Consider the following 22057-nt stretch of genomic DNA (forward strand, 5'->3'; position numbering starts at 1 on the left):
GCCTGTTTGAATTATCTGTTGCACCCACCTGTCTGAAGTGATGTTTGTCCAGACAGGGAGGAATTGGTGGAGTCTTCCCCCGACTGGAGTGGAATGGTCTGGGGGAAGTGGAGGGAAGTCATGGGGTGGGGGTGGAGGCAGAGCGGGAGTTGTTATTTTTGCCTCTGCCTTTGCTGTTATTCCCCCTGTAACCACCCCTTTGATAACTTCTAGTAAAGGTGGATTGGGTTGGAGCCTTGTACGAAGTGGAGGGGCTATCAGAGGAGTATCCTCTGTGGGTACTTCTGAAGGATGAGCGACGAAAGGACAGTCTGGGAGCTTGCGACTGCAAGGCTCCCATAGATTTGGCTGTGTCTGTATCCTTTTTCATTTTCTCAAGTGATACGTCCACATTGGGGCCAAATAGGTGTTGCTCATCGAATGGCTGATTGAGTATGGAACTCTGGACTTCAGGTTTAAATCCTGAGATGCATAACCAGGAATGCCTACGCAAAAGGACACTGGCGTTTATTGTCCTTGAGGCGGTATCTGCCACATCTAAGGCACAACGGATGGAGGCGTTAGTGATGATTTTACCTTCCTGTATTAGTTCATTGGCCCTGTTTTTATATCTGTCAGGGAGGTGCTGCATTATGGACTCAAGTTCATCATAATGTGCCCTGTCATACCTGGCTAAGAGGGCTTGTGTATTAGCAATGCGTCATATGTTTGCTGTCAGTGACGCTATGCTTTGCCAGAGGCGCCCAGGAGTTTAGATTCCTTATCTGGTGGTGGTGCGTCACCTGTTGTGTGGGAATTGGCTCTCTTCCTTGCATTAGAGACTACCAAGGAGTCTAGTGGTGCGGGGCTCTTAATGTATGTTGGATTAGTAGGCGCAGCCTTATACTTTTTTTTTTATTCTCGGGTTGATGACTCGAGCCCTGACGGGGTCTTTAAAGATTTCTGGTGCATGCTTAATGACCCCTTTAAGCATGGGTAAAATTGAGGTGGAACTTTGTGTGGTGTCAAAAGTGTCCATGAGAAAATCTTCCTCTACTGGGTCTGTATGAAGGGTAACCCCGTGGTACTGGCAGCACTGTGAAGGAGCTGGTTGAAGCCGATTTTGTCCTCAGGAGGGGAAAGCCTGGAGGGGTAGATGTCATCTTGTGGGGTGTAAGGGACGTCTGGGACACTGTAATCATCCCAGGGGTCTGGGGAGCCAGTGGGGGTAGGGTCGCCTAGGGGTTGATCGTCCGCACCTTCCCCTGCATCATCTGAGGTGTTGTCATCATCATCATCATCTACTGGGGTAGGTGATGGTGTAGGAGAGCAGCGTGGTGGGGGAGGAGGAGGAGGAGGAAGAGGAGAAGGGATCCTTAATAGAGAGGTAGCAAAGCCTCTCTTTTTCGGTGGTGGTGCCGGTGCAGGCGCTTCTAGGGGTCTTTTCTTGATACTAAGCATTAAGTGACCAGCCTTAGGATCCTTCACAAGAGTCTTTTGGGTAGGATCTGGACGAAACAGTTCTTCTGTGGGAGGCAGATCCTTTGGAGTCGACGGCTTCGGTGCCGTAAGTTTTTTCGGCGTCGACTCGGTAGCGGTTCTAGGTTTGGAACCGTGCAGTTTTGTAGTGTCTTTGTCTGATGGAACCAGTTGTTTTTTCAGTTCCGAGGTCTTCGGCTTCGACGGATGGGAGTCGGGGCCCTTTGGTGGGCGTTTTTTGATCGGCTCCAAGGGTGTCGTCGGTGCTGAGGAACTGGTGCTAGCGTTCAACGCCAAGTGCTTAGATGTCGAAGCAGCGGTCGGCGTGGATGAGGAAAAGGATGTCTTCTTTTTCGGTGCCTGAGTATGTTTTTCGGCACCGAGTGTAGGCTGACTCGAGCCCGGGTCACCTAAAGACTTAGTAGGCTTCTTTACCGGGCCCGAAGGTGGGGCATGGGAAGCAGTGTCTCGGTGTGCACCTGGGCCCGAAGGTGAAGGTGGTACCAAAGCCTTTTTTGATAGTGTCGAGGGGGGTTTGGGTCGGGGTCGACGTCTGTACTCACGGCCCTTTGAGCTGGAGTGATGTCCTCGACGTCGGAGTCATCTGCTTCGGAGGAGCTGATGATTCCTCCTTCGACCCGACCGTGCTCCGGAACATCGACGCCCTCGTGGAAGATGTCGTCGGGGATCGAAGATGACGAGCGAACCATTGTTCTTCTAGCTCGTCAGTCCCGGATCGTCTTCTTGGAGCGGAAGGAGGCGCAAGCTTGACAGTCTCTGGCCTTGTGCTCCGGTGAGAGGCAGAGGTTACACACCTCATGCAGGTCGGCGTGGAAAACTTCGACCCACATCGAGGACACTTTTTGAATGGCGTCCTTTCCATGAGCCGGAGATGAGGCCCAGGTAGGCCCGAAGGCCTTCGTCGACGACCGGAATCAAAGACGTCGAAGTTAAAGGGTCGCGTGGATTGGGAAACACGATCGAAACAATACCGTCGAGAAGGGAAGGATTTTGCGTCGAAAGAGAAAACTGTTAACGGTTCCGAACTGGAACGCGAAAACACATCCGAGCCCAATGGCGGAAAAAACAATCTGAGGATGGAGCCGATGCCCATGCGCACTATGATCCAAAGGAGGAGTCACATACCTCGTGACTTCCAAAGACTTTCCAAGACAAAAACAAGTGCAAACATCCGGGCCCAACACCAGATGGCGATCTATGCATAGTGTGTAATCTGCAGCTCATATGCCTCGAACAGTTACTTACCTAAACCAAGAGTTCTGCAAATTATTTTGGATTATGAATTAAACGAAGGTCATCTTCCATTTGGTGGTTGGCTTCAGAAATTGCCTTATGACCAGCACAAAATGGTCCATTACAGTGTGTACCTTTGCCCACCATTCGGCTTAAAAAAACACTCCACACAGCAAAGGTCAGTGCCAGTTCACTCTGTACTGTGTAAGCGAGGCTACGTGTGATACATCTGAAACATGTTTGGAACATTTCAACCTCATGAGAGAATGGGAGAGTCACATGTGCAAAGTACTACTACAAGCAACTTGAACTTTCTCCAAAATACATTTGGTTTAAATTCACATTCTGTGCTCAGATCTCATAACAGTATCATTCCTGTGCCCCAGAAGGCAAAGAGGCATGTGCAGCTGGTGTTCTTGCAGATTTCTAAGAACTGATTACCAGGTAATTAATCATTCTTGTCCTGCACTACATTTAGAATGTAGTGTTTTGTAAATGTCAAAGTGGGCTCCATGTTGCTTTCTTACATCAGCACCAAAGAGTTTAAGCTAAGATAACTTAGGTGTAGATGTAAACTGCTTGCATAGCTGCTGCTAACACAGTTGAAACAAGCACTGGCAAATCCAAAATGACCAAGCTTTAAATGGTCATGGTACTTGCTTTGCCAAGCGCATGTAAACATATGGATGAAAACATGTGCACATACATGGCTGCTAATATTGCAATGGAATTTCTAAAAAAGACCCATTCCAAGATGGCTGCCATGTGTCCTGGAGCATACGTACTGATGTGTCTGTGGCCATGAGTCCCTACGCATGGCATACAATTTTGCTGTTTGTTGTGGACAACACTAATAAAACTGTTAATTAAAATGTAAATACAATTAGCAGGAAGAGCATGTGAAGAACTAATACAAAAAATAAGCTAAGCAAATACTATAAATCACTCAGGAAGTGCAGCTGGATGCTTTAGGAAGGACGGGAGAAGTTGCAAGCCAAGAAGATTGCGTGGAGAAAAGAAAAAAGGACAGAGAGCAAGGAAAAGAAGAGAAAAATAAATAAATTACATAGAGAGCAGAGGAAGTAAAAAAAAGTGTGCAGCTGGATAGAGAGTGAGAGAGATAAAAGAAGCACACAAACTGCCATGGAGTGCTTTAGGGAAAAGAAAAAAGAGCCTCCTCAAGTATGCAGTGGAAGGCAACAACTCATCCAAACAGAACACTGTGAGACTGAAATTCTCCTACGTGTGACAAACACAAGAACAGTGAGGAAAGCCATCGAATCAAGAGCCAGAATGTTAGACAGACAACAAAGCCATCAAATCCAGAGCAATGAGATGTAATACATTGGAAGCAATAGATCTAGCCCAGAGGCAGCTGAAACGGTCTGCAAGGGAGATTTAAAAGCTTTACTACACACAACAGCAACCGCTTACAGTATGATTTTGTAGTATTGTAATGTTATGCTGTAATGTTCCCTTTCACCTTGTCCATAGCTGCTCAGCCAGTGTGAGTGTTATGTGTTGAATGTTAGTGTGATTGACATGTATGGAATGCTTGGGTGTCTGGTGTGACTGTTGTCAGTTGGAAGATGGGCTGAACAGCTAGCAGGCTGCTCCTGGTGGGGCTCGCTGTAAATAATTCTTAAGGACTTACTGGCACATGCATCAACGTAGGCTTTTGCGATTCCTTAATTGCGATTATTAAGGAATCGCAATTAATGAATTGCAAAAGCCTATGCATGTAGGAATCGCTAAAGAAATAGCGATACCTACACATTCCTTAATTGCGACTCGCAAATTGCGAGTCGCAATTAAGGAATGCCGTCCCATTCATTCCTATGGGCCTCTAGGCCCATAGGAATGAATTGGAGATTGCATGAGCACTAGTAGGTACTCGCAAATTGCTCATGCAATTTCAAGGGTGCAAGGGTGTTTGCACCCCTGAAATTGATCTGTGCACATATGTTGCACACACACATGCCCTAAGGGCATGTGTGTGCACAACATGAAACTTTGAAAAATGCACAAAAGTGCATTTTTCAACGTTTTTGCAAATTACCATGAAGTCCAACTTCATGGTAATATGCTTCCCTTATTAGCGAAATCGCAATTTTTTTTACTTTAATGCATTGCATTTAAGGAATCTCAATTTGGGATTCCTTAAATGCAATCGCAATTTAAGTAATCGCAATTTAGAGGTTCCTTAAATTGCGATTTTTGCATTTGGGATGATGCATCCCAAATGCAAAAATACCGGTCGCAAAGGGGCAGATTCTGAGAATCTGCCCGTTTGCGACCGTTTTTTCCTTTGATGCATGTGCCTGTTAATAAATTACATGAAATACATCTCAGCTACGTCTACCAAGTCTCCTGAACACGTAGGATGGCAGAGGTCCAAAAGCTAGGGAATTTGCTTAGTCACACTAAACGTTTGACTCTTTTTAATGTAATACATAAATATGGTTGACTGCTACCCGTAGAGAACGAACCTGTTTGCAAGGACACAAATTGGCACAACTTTTTATTTGCCTCAAATGTCCTTGTTCTTAGCTTTATGCCATGACTCCAACTTGAGTTGACAAGCCTCCTAGAACCCTGCTTTTTCCTGTAACATATTCTACTAAGAGTAAAATGTTTATTTCCGGAGCACAATATCTGTACCGCCATTGACAACTATGGAAATTATCCCCTTCGGTTCATTGAGGAACACATGGTTGTGGTGCTGTCTGGCTGGTTAAAAGATACTGATTGTGTAGATGTTGCCATGCCACTGGAGTCAAGCTATCCTGGCTGATGAGGGCTGAAAGCCCGAAACCGGTCCTAGGATGCTTGTTTCCAGTCCAGGGAGGACCTGGCCTGGCAGTTCGGGCTGGACTGTTCCCATTGGGCGCAGGGTTAAGACTGATTTGCATATGGCTGGGTCCAAACTGTAATGGCATGGTGAGCAAAAAAACGATGGATTTAGGCCCAGATCTCTGTACTGGGGTGAATGTATGACATTGTTCTGCATTCTGTCCATCAATTGTTCTTTTTGCATTTGTCACCCTGATGTTGCTGGGAGGACCATACACCTAATCTCATCAACAACAATGTACACATTTTAAGTCGTTTACAGGATGCTTTCACTCTCCATTCTATATGTACTTTATACTACCAATATGGTACTCTCTGTACTTTACATGCACTCTATACCCTTTTATGTACTTTAATTTACGTTTGCTATATTTTTAGGAAGAGCATTCTGACCTTTTGTATATACTTTAGTATATACTTATATGTGTATGTACTTTGTGGGCTCTGGAGATCAGCCCTTGGACTTGTCTGATTCCGCTTAGGGACTTTTTTTTCTGTTCAAATGCCTCTATTTAACTGTCTTTATAGAACACGACCAGCAGAGGTCAGTAAAATACCAGAATTGCTTTCTGCTGAGGGACTTTCTTTTTTTAATTTTTCTGGTAAATGCCTCTATTTAACTTTCTTGATAGAAAACGACCAGCAGAGGTTAGTAAAATAGCAGAATCACTTTAGCATTGTCCAGATTCCAGTCCGTAGAAATTGTCTTCCATGACCACCCATAGCGAATATTATATTTTTCAAATCTTGTATTTTCAGTGATATGACCACCGAAGGCCCTGCTTTTATATTAAAAACAGAGCTTTGGACTATACCATTTCCCACTGAAAGGCAATATTTCTCTCCATGTGTTCCCATACCTGGCATGTCACGCAGTTTGGTGCTTACTTTCTCTCCATGTTAAAGAACAGTAGATGTTTCAGCACCCAGGCTAATGTGCTGCATAGCTAAATACATATAAGGTCCCAAAGGCGAGAACGATTGCATTGCAAATGCTTGTTGTTAATATACTGTTTTAAAAGTGCCTTGCATCTTGTGTATTCAGACATATGTGTGCTTTATAAAATAAAAACATAAAAAACAAAGAATCTCTCATAATTCTGTGAATGAACTCCCTTGGTTTTGGTTCTTTGAACATCGCCCTCAAGCTTAATGAGTTCCCCTCTGTGAGGACTTCATTACTCTTCGAGTAAGAACACTAGATTGTTGGCACATGCCTGAAGTGGTCATAGGTTGAAAGGGGCATTGGTGTACCAATAGAGTGCACACTGACATCCTCCATAGTCATGTGAGCACAAATTTGTCTGAGAGGGGAATCGTTTACTGAAATGGCTGCATGGTGGAGGTAGCCTATGGTACAATTGATTCTATATTGGCTGAAATATGTAAATTGGACTTGATTGTTTTCAAAATCCCACAGGAAAACCCATTTGCTTTTTATAGCCTCAGAGCATTGCTCTGAACATTTTCCCTTTAACAAGTCGTGCAGAAAGGCTGTCATAGATTACCATCTGCTAGTGAGTGCTGCAGCTACTGCCAGATATTATGTGAGCTTCGGGAAGACCTACTCCCAAAAGACAATACCATGACATGGTAATGTTTTTTAATGAAAATAAAAGGCAGGTCATTATTGTGCTTCTTGTACTTTGGATGCAGAACTAGACATTCTTCAAATGTATGGTTATTTTATAGTCACCTTCTCAAAGCAAAGTTGTTGTAATTTTCGATAATTATATTCAATACGGAAAAACATTGTACCCTGTTTTTAGAGGACTTCCCTATTTGGGCCTCTGGAAAACATGAATCACATCTTTACCAATAGGAGATGTAGGTGTATATTAATTTCTTCTGAGTTTATTATCTGTATGAATCTTGAATTCTATACAATAACCTTGAATTACTCTTCAAAGCACGTTAATCTGATGTTATATACTTTACACATGTTGAAATATTTAGGGGTCGATTAGGATGAAGGGCGGATTGCCACCCCCCCACATGGTGGAGGCGATCCGCCCTACATCCTTCCCCGCCCGCCACCCATTTCCCCCAAGCCATATTAGTATGGCAGGGGGACCCCGGCGGACAGAAAGACCGTCCGCCGGTTTTCCGCCGGTCTCACCGGTGACCGGGCGGAAAAGGGGCCATATATGGTGGCGGTGTCTGTTAGACACCGCCTTCCATATTAGCATGGGCAGCAGTGCATGGCTTTCCATGGCGGAGACCCCGCCATGGAAAGCCATGCGGAGCTTGCTTTCGGGGGCCCGTTGCGGGTCCCCAGGGTATTGGGGGGGTGCACATGGGGGTACTGCATTGTCATGGTGGCGGTGCCTGTCATCTTGTGCATGACAATGCACACAGTGCATTCCCGCATTGTGGCGGGTGGTGCTGTGAGCACCGCCCGCCACAATGCTGGGAATAGAGGATGCCACTGCCACGGTGCCGGTGGCATCCTAATTGTAGATGCGGGACCGCCGCACCACTGGCAGCCGGTCCCTGCACCGCTAGGGTGGCGGTCATCCTAATCGGCCCCTTGGAGTCCTCCCCTAACTGGGCTGTTAAAGTGAAAGTGTATTTCATTGGTTACTTTGTGCAACGCCCCACCTATATATCTCTGTCCTCTAAATCTAGTTTTCCTTTAAAGTAGCCTACTGTTGTTAGGGAATATCACACATAAATTAGCTAAATCTATTTAAAAAAAAAAAGTTTTGCTGCCTGTTGGATAATCTGCTGCCAGGATGTCCTTTACCAATTTTCTGCACACATGCATTTCCATATCCAGTCTTTCTCACTCTATAATCAACCATCTCATGTAGGAATTCAATCCAGTGACCACCAATGCTGTGTCTCCCCTACCAATTCAAACTGTTAAACACCATCAAACTGATATTTGGGCCTCTACCAATATCTCAGAATTACTGTCTACCTGTATCAACCAGTCTGATAGGTCTGCCAGATATGGGAAGATGCTATGTAATTTCAAAGACCATCTTTCCCCTCATGTGGCTTACTCTCTAATGCCAATTTGCAATTTGTATAATAGTTATCAGTGCTCAATTTGTAAAGGAACATTAGTGCATGGGCCCTGCAGTATACCTTCATGGATGAATGCCAAGACTGCCGACAAACAAGATGTGCCTCCTTTGTTCGATCCATCAATATTTCATGCCTGTTCAAGAATTTCTGGCTGATTCCAGAAAAAATAACTACTGTTAGTTCTGTTACTAGCATATACCAGCTTTAAAAAAACATGATATGACGTTGCTGTCTAGCTGCTCGAATATTTAAGGAACATGTCCTCCCTGATTGCCCGTGGCCACATCCCCTTTGATCATGGTATCCGGCACCTTAGATGATATGCTGACAGAATGAGAGAAAGGTTATGTCTCAATTTAGGGCCTCCTGGACTTCCAATAGCATCAATATGCTTGTTATTCATATTTCAGTGGAAAATCGAAGGATTCCTGATCTGATTGCACAAGTTTGACATTCAGATCCCAAATTATAGGGTAATCAATTTCAGCCACTAATCGGGTCTACGCTGAGCACAACTGCCTGTAGCTTTTGGCAAAAGCAGTCACAATTGCAGAAGAATCCCGAGACGGAGCTTTTCTCAGACTTTGTTTTTTATTTTTTTTATTTTTATTTTTCTTTCAAAGTGATGTTTACAGAGGTAAGACGGTATCAAGCCCCCCAGAATCCCCACACCCTCCTTTACGGAAGAGGGAACAGAGGACAAAAAAAAGACATCAAAAAACAAATACATTAAATAAACAAATGTGTTTCCTTGTAAGAAGAAAAGATAGGAAAGTAGAATATGGCATAATATGGCATAATCCTAATCCGTCAAGAAGGAATAAACACAGGGTAGGGGAGAAAAAAAAACCGAATAAAAAATGACCCTTAAGTTAGAAAAAAGAATAAAGGCAAAGAGCTTAAGTTAGCTAGCACTATGGCTTGGTCTGGTCCAGCCACATAATTAAAGGTTCCCAAATATCTAGTCCATTCCTTTCCCCCTTACAACCTTTTTTGGCATAAATAGCCTTCTCAAGATGACAGGTCGTAACTAGTCTAGCAAGCCAATGGGAGAACAGAGGGGGGTCTGCATCTATCCAGGCTGTCGCGACACAGATCCTCCAAATCGTCATTGCCACAAAAAAAAGGGCCCCACCCTTCCTTCTGCTAACCTCATCTTGTGTCCCTAACAAGACAGCCGTAGGGGTCAGTTCAAAATTCTGAGAGATAACCCTCACAAGAAAGTCTTGTATTTTAACAAGGAGTGAGGTGAGTTTTGGACAGGTGGCAAACATGTGTACTGAATCTAAACAAAACTCCGAACAACTAGGGCATAGTGTCCCCTTGCCTGTTCCCCATTTGGCAATTCTGCTAGGAGTAATATATAAGAAGAATACAGTTTTAAAAAATTGCGCCTGTAGTTTGGCCGACAGTAAATCGCTCTGGGCAGTTTTTAAAGCATTATAAAACGTACTGTGTGGGACATCCAGCTTAGTTTTCCATTTGTCTGCTATTTTGGGCAGGTCGTCAGTTGACTGATTGTTCAATGCAGCATAGATAAAACCAATCCGAGATGGATATGAGGCCCTTAATTTGTCAATGAGGTCTATTTTTGCAAACCCTATGGGCCAACCAGCCTTTCGTGACAAGAAATCACTAATGGCTATGTGTTTGAAAGCGTCTTGATCTCGTAGTCCATATTGGATTTTAAGCTCAGCAAACGACTTGGTTCCTTAAGCAGTAATTAAATCGCCCAGTTTCTTTAGGCCAGCTTTATACCAGTTTTGAAGATAAGACCTCCCAAAAATATCAGGCAAATTGGAGTTCTTGTTAATAGGGGAATAAAAATGTAGTCTCCCTAGCCCATAGGTCCTGCGCACGTTGGAGAAAACTTTGAAAGCACTCATCAGTGTCTTAAATCTAACTTGTTTGTTTACCCAAAGGATGTTTGTCTCAGGAGACAGTCATAAGCCTCCTATCCTAATAACAGCTGATAAGGCTAGGGGAGCCCAGGTGTTAGTGAAATGGGATGCTCCCACACCAATTCCGTGCTGTATTGTAAAACCGAAGCCCAGTAATATAGTGTTATATTAGGGAAAGCCCAGCCGCCCCTTTACCTGGGAAGAGATAGTTGTTTAAGTGCCCTTCTGGGTTGAGAGTAGGCACAGACAAATTGCGTAAAAAGTTGCTGGAACTTTTGTAGCATGGTTTTATTAAACTCTAGAGGGATAGACTGGAAGAAGTAGAGTAATATTGGGAAATAAGTCATCTTGAGGACGTTACATCTGCCCACTATAGTCAAATGCAGATTGTTGATCTGATTAAGCACTTTCTTAGTTTCGGTAGCCAGTGGGATTAGATTTTCTGCCACTAATTCTTCTATGTTTGTCGTCACGGTCACCCCCAGGTATTTTGTCTTAGTAACCACCCGACTATGTACCCAATTGATTTCTTTGTTAAGAATCATTTGTGTTTTATTTTTATTTAGAGCGTACCCCGATATTTTCCAGAATTCTTGAACCTCCTGTCAAAATAGCACTCTCAGGCTCCGTTGTGACTACAGCCAGGTCATCGGCATAAGCATTGATTTTAGTGTCTCGTCCAAGTCTACTCACTGCCTGTATAGCTGGGTTGTTCTCTATCTTCTTAATCAGAGGGTCTATGTATAGGGCAAAAAGCAAGGGGGAACAGGGACACCCTTGCCTGGTGCCCCGCGAGATTTCAAATTGTTTAGTTAGCCTCCCGTTTATTGAGACACTGGCTGTCGGGTTAAGATAAAGAGCTTGAATAGCTAGGATTAACTTTGTTCCAAAACCCATTCTTCTCAAGATGCCCCAGAGAAACTGCCAGGAGACCCGGTCGAATGCTTTCTCAGCATCTAATAAAATTAGCGACATCGGGTCTCCTGTTGCCTGGGCTGCATCAAATAAGGTAATAACCCGCCGAATATGTTCCGTGGTGCCTTTCTTGGGGATAAACCCGTGTTGCATTTTGACACTAGAGGTTCAATTACTGAGGATAGTCTGATTGCGAGAATTTTTGAAAATATTTTCGAATCACAGTCAATGAGCGTGATCGGCCTGTAGGATCCCATTTCTAGTGGTGACTTATCTTTTTTAGGGAATATGGAGATTTTAGCTTTAGACCAGGAAACGAGCGGGGGCCCCGTTAAAGATGGATATTACCACAGAGGAATAAATAGACTTTATATGGGGGGCAAAAATGCTATAAAATTCGATAGGGATACAGTCAACCCCAGCAGCCTTTCCGTCCAGTAGGCTAGCTAAGGCTTCGTCAATTTTTTCCCAGGTCGGGGGATCCTCAAGTTGGTCGCGATTTTCTGGGCTAAGTCTGGGCTAAGTCGGGATAAGGTGACTTCTAAGTATTTAGTGATCTCCGACTCTCTTACGTCAATTGGGCTCCTGTTTTCTTCTGAGTATAGAGTAGGGTAAAATTCTCGGAATCCCCTTTGGATTTTACTCGGGTCGTTAGTTTCTTCGCCAGTTGCAAGTTGGATTGATATGATCTCACTGGCTGTAACCTGCTGTCTGGTTTTAAAAGCCAAGTGATGGCCAATGAGTTCACTACACTCGTAGTTTTTTTCTCGTGTTGAAACCCATTAAGCAGCAGCCTTCTCTGCAAACACAGACCCAATTTCAGTTTTAACGATTGTCACTTCGATTTGGATAGTCTCAGTTTCCCCCCTGCTTGAACTGTTCGAATTAGTTTTTCTTCTGCCTTTTTCAGCTTTTCCTGGAGTTCACAAATCAATGCTTTTTCTTTCTTATTTTTCCTGATTGAGAAACCAAGGGTCTCTCCCCGGATGCCCGCCTTTAATGTGTCCCAAACTGTTGTGATAGAAGCTGACCCCACGTTTAGCTCAAGAAAATCTTGAACCCAGGTTTGCATATGTGTTCGATATCCTGCATCTTGCAAGAGAGCTTTCTCGAAGCTCCATTTCGGGGGTTCCCCTCCAATTCCCAAGTCCCCCAATGCTTAAAATAAGTGGATTGTGGTCTGACATAAAACGCGGAGCGATGTCTATGGAGCAGTCACAAAGTAGAGAAGATTAAATCAAAAAGTAATCTAGCCTGGCTAGTGACCGATGTGGGGCAGAAAAGTAGGTATACCCTGGCTCCTTTTTCTTTGTGCATTATTTCCCTTTGTTACCTCTTTTTTTAAACATTTTTAATGCTTTTCAAGATACTCAACTTTGTGCATTCTGTCCTTTTAGCAAGTATCTCCACAAAATACTGTGTACAAAAAAAAAAGAAATGGCCTCGGTTCATTCATCGCAAAGCAATTTCCCCCCCTCCTCTCCCCTGCTCTCCCCCCCCCCCCATCTTAGAGCAATCAGGATAAACCTGAGTGATGGTAGTCAAGAGTGAATCTCCGCCACTTGGCCACGCCTAAAAACAGTGTTTAAGAGCTTCAGCTATGGCTGTCCATACCTTGCGAGAAGAGAGAAATTTGGTAAATATACTAAAACAAAAATCTTGAAAGAAACGAAAATACAAAAAAAGAGAAAAACCCAAGTTGAGCAAGATGAATGTGCAAAGAGTTTTTAAACATTCCACCCCCCTTTCTTTTCCTTTTAGTCTGGCAGGATTCATTAAGTATACTTGGGCTCCGACCTGTTGGAAAGGAGAAATTAGCTGACGCAAGTGCCATCTTCGCTCTACTGTCTGATGACAAAAGTCAGGTTTAGCCAAAAAAGTTACCCCATTTAGACCTCTTCTGGGAATTAGGACGGGCTTGATCGTATACCAGCTGCCTGAGAAGGAAATTTCCAAAGTACACCAGGAATGCTCTTGGTTTTTCTCCAGCAAAGCTGCTGCCATCGCGCCGTTGCCTCAGATTGAAAGGGAAGCGATGGGCCCTCTGCACCTCGTGGTCCCAGTTCCAGCTTGTGTGATCAGGGAAGGATTCTTGTAGAAGCCTCACAATTTAGCATTTTGGATCTTCTCCTTCTATTCCTTCTGGAATTCCTAGTAAGCGAAGATTATTTCTGCACTGCCGGTTTTCTTGTTCCTTCATTTTGGTCATCAGGTCGAGCAGGCAGGCAGCATTAGAGGTTCCTTGGTCTTTTACGGAAGCAACTTCTGTCTCCAAGCTCTCGGTACGACCTTCCACCATGGTGACATGGTCGCTTATGTCTGTACAAATTTTACTCAGTTTTCTCATACCCCCTTGTAGTTTTTTAGCTGTTCACATATGTGGCGATACAAATAATGAACTGATTTTGTGAATGACTCCTCAAGGAACATTTTGGAATTGTTATTGATGATACCCAGTCCCTTGTGGAATATCGGTTTGCCCTATTTTTGGATTAGCATTCCATATGGAGGCAGTCACAGAAAATACTTTGTTCAACAAAGTGCAGGAGTTTAATGTTATCAACTTTCATTTGATGGCCAAACAGCAAGTCTTACAGATGCCATCCACACCATGCTCTGGAATTTCCATTTACTGTACAGGCCTCTGAGCAAAATATATTGCTGCAAAGACCCTGATTCAGAGTTTGTCGAACTCCAGGTGCATTTGACTGCACCAGATAAATAACAATACCTTGGAGTACATTGTTTATCAGGTGCAATAAATAGCACTTATAACAACTTTGCTGGGGAGTTTGGTGCTTAGAGAATCCAGCTCCACATGGTACAGTATATACAACATACTTTTGCCATGTAAATTCCAGCAGGTTAGACCTACCTAAATTTAACAATGGGTGAGATATTTAACGTACCCAGTAATTGACAAATTAGGTAATACCACTCAACTCGTAATTCGCCCCCTGCGCATGCAAGGTTTTAATGCAGGGGTCGTAAATCAGCGTCCCACTCATAGTAAGGGCCACAGACTCAGACTGCAGTGAATGGTCATGACATCTGCAGGTGCATCATCTGACATCCAGAGGAGGCGCTGTCCCCAGCTCTAGGGTGGAAAGCGATTGAAATAGTTTTCAAAATTAGGATGCCAGGTACCAAGATAGAAACATTCAGTGAAATTATTTTTTGTTCGTTCTTTAAAAAAGAGAGGTTTAGTCTTGATGCTGGACAATGTGGTGTGATCCCTGGACTAACTACTTCATGACATATGGTTTTATAACAGTCATTTTTTTCCTGAATTCACCTTCCCTCCGAAGGTCTTAAGAGTTCTGTCAGTTCCATATGAAGCTGTTGCTTCTCTGGAACGAGGTTACAACTTAGAATGGCCTCCCCCAGCCCCCAGTTGTGGGAGAAGCACATGCTTAAGATTATAATTATTTACAGCTGTCAAAATAGACAACAATTGCATGAATTATTTAATTATAAATGACAGAACAGAATACTCAAGACATGAGCTATGCCTAACATAGAGTATGTCCAAAAAAGGAATGAAAGAGATAATGCCGTTTGGGGAAAGTGTGTAACTCCAATAGACCAAGCTTTAACCCCTTGTATGCCCATGACGAGCTGGACTCGTCATGGAGCACAGTCGCGCTGTGCCCATGACGAGTCCAGCTCGTCATGAGGCATTCCCTAGGGAATCCGACGCCGACGTCATTACAGTGAAAGTGAAACTGAAATGAGCCAAGAGGCACATTTCAGGTTTCACTTTGTACGTGCTCAGGGGGCTATCTCAGCCCCCTGAGCACGTAGAAAGACGGGAGAGGTATCGTTGGAAAGGGGAGAATCTCCCCTTTCCAATGGTACCCCTCGCCAGTGGATCCCTGCTTGGGGATTGCCACAGGAGGGCGATCCCCAAGCAGGGATCCACCCACTAGACACCAGGGAGGGAGTAGCGGCCCCTTGGGCAAGGGCCTTTGCTCCCCCCAAATAATTTTGGGCACATTTAGTCTTTTTGCCCCCCCTGGGGGGCAGATGGGGGCAGTAGCCCTCAATCTGCCCCCCCCACCCCGGGGGCAAAAAGCCCACTAGACACCAGGGAATTTTTTTAACAATAAAAATAGGGGTGGGGGCTGCCCAAAACGGGCAGGCCCATGCCCCCACACCTCACCCCCAAATTATCACATTGGCTCCTAATCTGCCCCTCGGGAGGGGCAGAAAGCCCACTATACACCAGGGATTTATTTTCCGTTTTTTTTTTTAGAGTGGGGGCTGCCCGAAACGGGCACGCCAATGCCCCCACCCACCCACCACCATTACAGCCTTTCTGCCCCCCCTGGGCATTGGCCCCCAATCTGCCCCCCCGAGGGGGCAAAAAGACCACTAGACACAAGGCAAATGTAAAAAAAGTAAAAAATAGGGGTGGGGGCTGCCCAAAACGGGCTGGCCCATGCCGCCACCCCACCCCCCAATTATTACAGTCTTTCTGCCGAGATAATTATCGGATGCGTTAAACAACCTAACATTCATTCAATTTCGGGGCCTACATAAGCCAAAACTTAACAGTGGAAAACATACGCTACATACCGTATCATGTGGACTTTGGTGTATTAAACACGAAAATCCGCGTGTTATTCCTCATAAACTCATAATAAGTGTGATTTATCGCACCTGATAAATATCATACCCCGTGGTTTTGATATTTGTAAGCGGCAATAAATACCACCTCAGCTTGTAATCAGGCCTCTAGTTATTAAGATACATAACAATTGTGCAGAAGAGACATCATTTAACTGCCTCAACTGGTCTCTGAAATCCATATCAACTTTGGTCTCACTGTTAAGTACAGATTACTTGAATCTTTCTGACTCAGTAGACAGATTCCACATATCACAATGCACACATTTTGAACTAAGATGAATGCATAAATTTCCCCCCTTAATTTTTCCTGACCTCTTCTTTTGTAGTCAATGCTTTCCCTTTTATCTGTTTTCTTCTGAGTCTTCGGAAACTTGGTTTCCTCTCTTGTTTTCTTGAGTAATGCAATAGCGCTATTAGTCATCTCACCTGTACATAAAGAACAAATTTAAAACTTAGCACTTTAAGAGGCTCAGACGATCCGTACAATACAGGTTGTGTACATCAATTACAGCTGAACAAAATCAAATGTGCAATTTATTAAGTATGACAATTAACACACTACAAGCGGTTCATATGTATGTTAGGGTGCTAAAACAAAACAGAACACAGCCATGGTACATGTTAGACCAAGAACTGAAGACCAACATTAAGCAGGCAAGTAGTTGTTTGAGAAAAACATTACAGAATAATGGGCAACTTAAAGCAGAAAGGAACAAAAAGTCTGATGATTTAAGAGAAGTAGTTAGTGAGTGCATATAGCCTTGCAATATATGGCAAATTAAACACATGAAGAGCTAAAGGCACAGCGATCCTGCCTAAAACCTGCACGAAAAAATGAACCTATGCACTAACAGGCACATGCATCAAAGCTATTTGCGATCGCAAACGGCGCGAATCGCAAAAATCGGCCGTTTGAGATCGCAAAAATAGCTTTTGCGATGCATGAAACAACTTGCCACTCGCAATTTAAGAAATCGCAAATTATTGTGATTTCTTAAATAGCGATTGCATTTAAGGAATCCCTAATTGAGATTCCTTAAATGCAATGCATTACAGTTTAAAAAATAGCGATTTCGCTATTAGCGTGAGCAAATTACCATGAGGCTGGACCTCATGGTAATTTGCGAAAACTTAGAAAAATGCACTTATTTGCATTTTTCTAAGTTTCATGTTGCCCACACACATGCCCTTAGAGCATGTGTGTATGCAACATTTGTGCAGAGTGAACATACATGGGTGCAATAGGGTGTCATTTTGACACCCTTGCACCATCGACATTGCGGGAGCAATTTGCGAGTGCCTACTGGTACTCGCAAATTGCTCCCGCAATCTCTAATTCATTCCTATGGGCCTGGAGGCCCATAGGAATGAATGGGAAGACATTCCTTAATTGCGACTCGCAATTTGCTAGTCGCAATTAAGGAATTTGTGGGAATCGCTATTTCTTTAGCGATTCCTACATGCATAGGGTTTTGCTATTCCTTAATTGCGATTCCTTAATAATCGCTATTAAGGAATCGCAAAACCCTATGATGATACATGTGCCTGTTAGTGTTCTAAACTTGCGTTATTCACATCATACATAAAGAACCACAAGCAAACTTACATAAATATAACCAGCTGCCCAAGGTTTATTCTGTGACCACATGTATGAAGGGACAAGCCAGCTCGCTTGTCACTTGGTTTGTCCACAGTGGAAGGCACAGGTCAAAGCTGTACATATTGAATGAAAAGAAGCCACAGACCACCCTTTTATTTACCACATGAGAGACTTCAGCAGACCTCATATGCAATAGGTTCAGTAAAAAGATCACCTATGATCAAATGCTGAAATATTCAAGTAGTCCTACCATTCCACCTGCAAAACAAAGATGAAACCCTGAGTTATGTTTAATTGCTGCATTAGTTTTTAGGTCTCGCCTAGGCAGCACTTGCGCTGTCTCTTCGAAACATGCTAGGATATGGGCTTGAAAAAACGCCCATCTTTTTCATTGATTCCTGTTGCTGTCCTTTAGAAATGCTGGCTTTTCATTGATGAATAGACTCAGTAGTGCCTCCTTTTGCAATGTTGTATCCTTCCATGAAGACTGACGCTCTTTCATTTGTTCTTACCGTTCGGGTTATTTATTCTTAAGGAAGACTCTTTTTTTAGTTGGCCTGTCTCTTTGCACGTTAACTGTTCTGTTTACTTGTGCAGTGAAACTTCTGTCCCATCTTTTGCTTGCCGTCGCTTTATCTCCTGTGCCTACCTCTCACACAACACTGCTTCGGTTGCTTCATATCCCTTAATCTCCCTTGCCTCTCCCTCACTCCTCCCACAACACAGCTCGCAAGTCCCCACCACCCCTCTGCGGTCACTGCTGTTTTGCTAATTTGTTTGTTACTTTACAAAGGCTTTTATTTATATAGCGCACCTAGCCATGGGATCAGAGAAATTAAAACCCCTTATCACAGGATGTTGAGCCTGACAGCAGGCTTGAACCGAGATCCCCAGCTCATCAGCCAGCAGCTCTCACAGCTGTGCCATATCCTTTGGCGGGGTGCAGTACCATATGTGGCCATAAGAGGCCCCAAAGGCCACCTAGTTACAGCCTGTGGTAATGTACCCTCACAACACTGCTTGTTTTAAGGTGTGGTCGGAACTAACATTTTCACTCCCAGGACTACTGCACCATTGCAGGTGTACTACATGGAAAAAAAAAAGTTCTTTATTTTATTAAGGTGGAGAGGGCATATCTATTGTATAGGTAAAAAAAACATTGCATTTGCAATGCCAATAGCTCTAACTCCAACAAATGCAAGACTTTTTGCATTTCCAATGCTTGTTTACAACTGAAGGCAGTTATTGCACAATATGTTAGGTAGGCCAGTGAAGCAGCAAACAAGGACTTGCTTTTACTCTATAAAGCATGTATTTACCTAGAAATCACATTGCCATTGAATTTATTTAGCGATCTAATCTCAGCAATAGGGCATGTGAATATCTGAAATGCTTTGCATAGCAGCAATCCCGCTGTATCTAGGAAATTGGAAATTTTGGAAACGTGATTGGAATGAAAGGATGATGACCTTGTACAACAACATGACATGATACACATTTATCCTATAGATATATACAGAAGTACAAAAATCGGGTGGAGTTATTTCATGAGCTTGTTGTAAGAATAGGTATTTGTTGAGTAGTTTGAATGATGTGTGTCAATGTAAAAAGCGCAGTTCCAGTATAGTCAAATCTAATAAGCTAAAATATTGGAATCTGTATGCTAGACATGGAGGCGTAACAAATCATATCCCCATTGGCTGCTGATAAAAAGCTTGTTTACATCTGTATATGTTAGGAAGCCTTGGATTTAACAACCTAAAAAATACTTATCTGCAGCCACCAGGAAGTTTATTTTACGGGTGCTTCAGAACCCTGTCAGTTGTAACTATTGTCCAACCCCTGGCTTGGGGAGGTGTAATTGTAACTACAGGCAGAGGAGACATACAAATCATGACATCTAAGAACTGCACTCTCCATTTCTCCAGGAATTCCTGTTTGTGTTTTTTAGGCATGGTAGGGAAATGCCAATGTGTGCACGGATTCACATCTGCATTCGATGAAATAAAAAAATAAAAAATGACCCATGTGTGGACGAGAGGATGAATATGAGAACAGTTCCACTTAGGTGACAAGTAAAGCATTTCCGTATCTCTCACTCACTTGTGGAACGATGACCATTTTGTCTTTTTTCGCATTCTTCACTATCCATGGGGCACGGTTCTTCCTTCTCTTTACTCCTCAATGAAAAGACAGAGTTTGCGATGAGGGGGCCTGTTTGAAAGGAAAGAAAACACTGCACGGTTAAAGGTACGCTCCGTGAGCCTTAACAATGGAATAAAAATGTTAATTCTAAAGAAAAAAGTGGGTTCAAAGTGTTGCAGGAACTAGAATGTTCCTTGCTATCAAATTAAAAAGTACTGCATCTATTTGCTTTTTAAGGTAGCAAACTTCTTAAAATTCCTTCGAAGGACATGGATCAATTTTTAAAAGAGTATGTTTCAATCCAAACTAAAAATTTGTAATACAAAATCCTGCTGCTCGGGAATGATGATCCTGCAATGTTGGGCAGGTTATTTATTGCCAAACACCTCATTTATTCCCACCATGCATTGACTTGAGGTACAGCTTCCTGGGCAAGGAACTAAACTGGTAACGTTCATACAGTATGAAATATGGATAAAGACGATTTGGGCAAAAAGTTTCCCTGTGGGGAAAAAAGTCAGCAAGTGCAGCTGCAGTTGAGTGGCACCTTTACACATGCACCAAACAATTCTACAATTATCCATGGGAATAATTTGGAATTCACAATACACTTTCAGAAATACTGGAAATCTGAGACTGACGGCTTTCCAGGCGTGTGCATGAGATTTTCGAAAGTGACTTCAAATTTAGGAGTAGACCTTTACATAGTAGGGGTGGGCAGAAAACTCCGCTCCGCCAGCGTAGCGGATAAAGCCAACCACCCCTACTCCCCGGCCCGGTCCCTGCTTCTGAATGCAGCCAGGCCGGGGAGAGCCTCCCTGGGCCCCGGTGGACCCCCATCCCCAGCACCCGGACCCTCGTCTGGCTTGCATGACGGGGGTCTCTCACACCCCGGGGCCCACCGGACGGAGCACGTGCCCCGGGCCTGGTCCCAGCTACCAAACCCTAGCCAGGCCGGGTAGAGCCTCCCTGGACCGTGGTGGACACCCTTCCCCAGCTCCCGGACCCTCGGCTATCTTGCAGGACGGGGGGCTCCTGCATCCCGGGGCCCTCCTGACAGAGCATGAGGCCTGGTCCCAGCTTCCGAACCCTAGCCAGGCCGTGGAGAGCCTCCCCGGGCCCCGGTGGACCCCCGTCACTAGCACCCGGACTCTCGGCTGGCTTCCAGGACGGGGGCTCCCGCACCCTGGGAAGCAGCACGAGCCCCGGGCCCGGTCCCAGCTTCCAAACCCTAGCCAGGCCAGGGAGAGCCTCCACGGGCCCCGGTGGACCTCCGTCCCCAGCGCCCGGACCCTTGGCTGGCTTGCAGGACGGGAGGCTCCTGCACCCCGGGGCCTGCCGGACAGAGCACAAGCCCCAGGCTTCTGAACCCTGGCTTGCAGGACGGGGGGGCTCCCGCAACCTGGGACGAAGCACGAGCCCCAGGCCCGGTCCCGGTCACAGCTTCCGAACCCTAGCCAGGCCGGGGGGGAGGCTTCCCAGGCCCGATGGGATCCCCGGACTATCGGCTGGCTTGTAGGATGCAGGGATCCCGCACCCCAGGGCCTGCAGGAAGGAGCTCAAGCCCAGGCCCGGACCCAGCTTCAGAAACCTAGCCAGGCTGGGGAGAGCCTCCCTGGGCCCTGATGGACTCCCGTAACCAGCGCCGGGACCCTCTGATGGCTGCAGGACGAGGGCTCCCACACCCCGGGGCCTGCCGGATGGAGCTCAAGCCCCAGGCCCAGACCCAGCTTCAGAACCCTAGCCAGGCTGGGGAGAGCCTCCCTGGGCCCTGATGGACACCCGTAACCAGTGCCTGGACCCTATGATGGCTTGCAGGATGGGAGCTCACACACCACGGGGCCCACCAGATGGAGCACGAGCCCTAGGCCCTGTCCCAGCTTCAGAGACCTAGCCTGGCTGGGGAGACCCTCCCCGGGCCCCGGTGGACCCCAGTCCCCAGCGCCCGGACCCTCAGCTGGCTTGTAGGATGGTGGGCTCCCGCACCCCAGGGCCTGACGGACCGAGTTCACGCCCCGGTCCCAGCTTCCAAATCCTAGCCAGGTCCCCAGCACCCGGACCCTTGGCTGGAACCAAGGAGGGTTAAGCCCAGGCCACGTCCTCGCCCCGACAGACAGTCCGGGGAGTCCATTTTTCTTGACTATTAAGCCCCCACTACGTTGGGGCTTACAGAACTTTCAGGAAGGACGAAAGTTGGAACTAGCCCGGCTGGCCGGCCGGCCGGCCATCTGGTCACCCGGCCGGCAGGGCCATCTGGTCACCCGGC

The 22057-nt window shown here is 45.2% G+C and overlaps 1 protein-coding gene across 4 annotated transcripts in view; it reads right to left on the reverse strand.

The window, feature by feature from the left end:
- The window catches only part of LOC146790006 (uncharacterized), a 195658-nt gene that overhangs the window by 118812 nt on the left and 54789 nt on the right, over positions 1–22057 (reverse strand). For all 4 annotated transcript variants that reach the window (XM_085628326.1, XM_085628324.1, XM_085628325.1 and 1 more), the window contains exons 3-4: positions 19750–19860; positions 16359–16472 (exon numbers count right to left, since the gene is read on the reverse strand). In XM_085628326.1, coding sequence (XP_085484452.1) covers positions 16359–16472; positions 19750–19860 — 225 coding nt within the window. The remainder of the gene's footprint in view (positions 1–16358; positions 16473–19749; positions 19861–22057) is intronic.

Source organism: Triturus cristatus, chromosome 10 (genome assembly GCF_964204655.1).
Source record: "Triturus cristatus chromosome 10, aTriCri1.1, whole genome shotgun sequence".
Classification (NCBI taxonomy): Eukaryota; Metazoa; Chordata; class Amphibia; order Caudata; family Salamandridae; genus Triturus; species Triturus cristatus.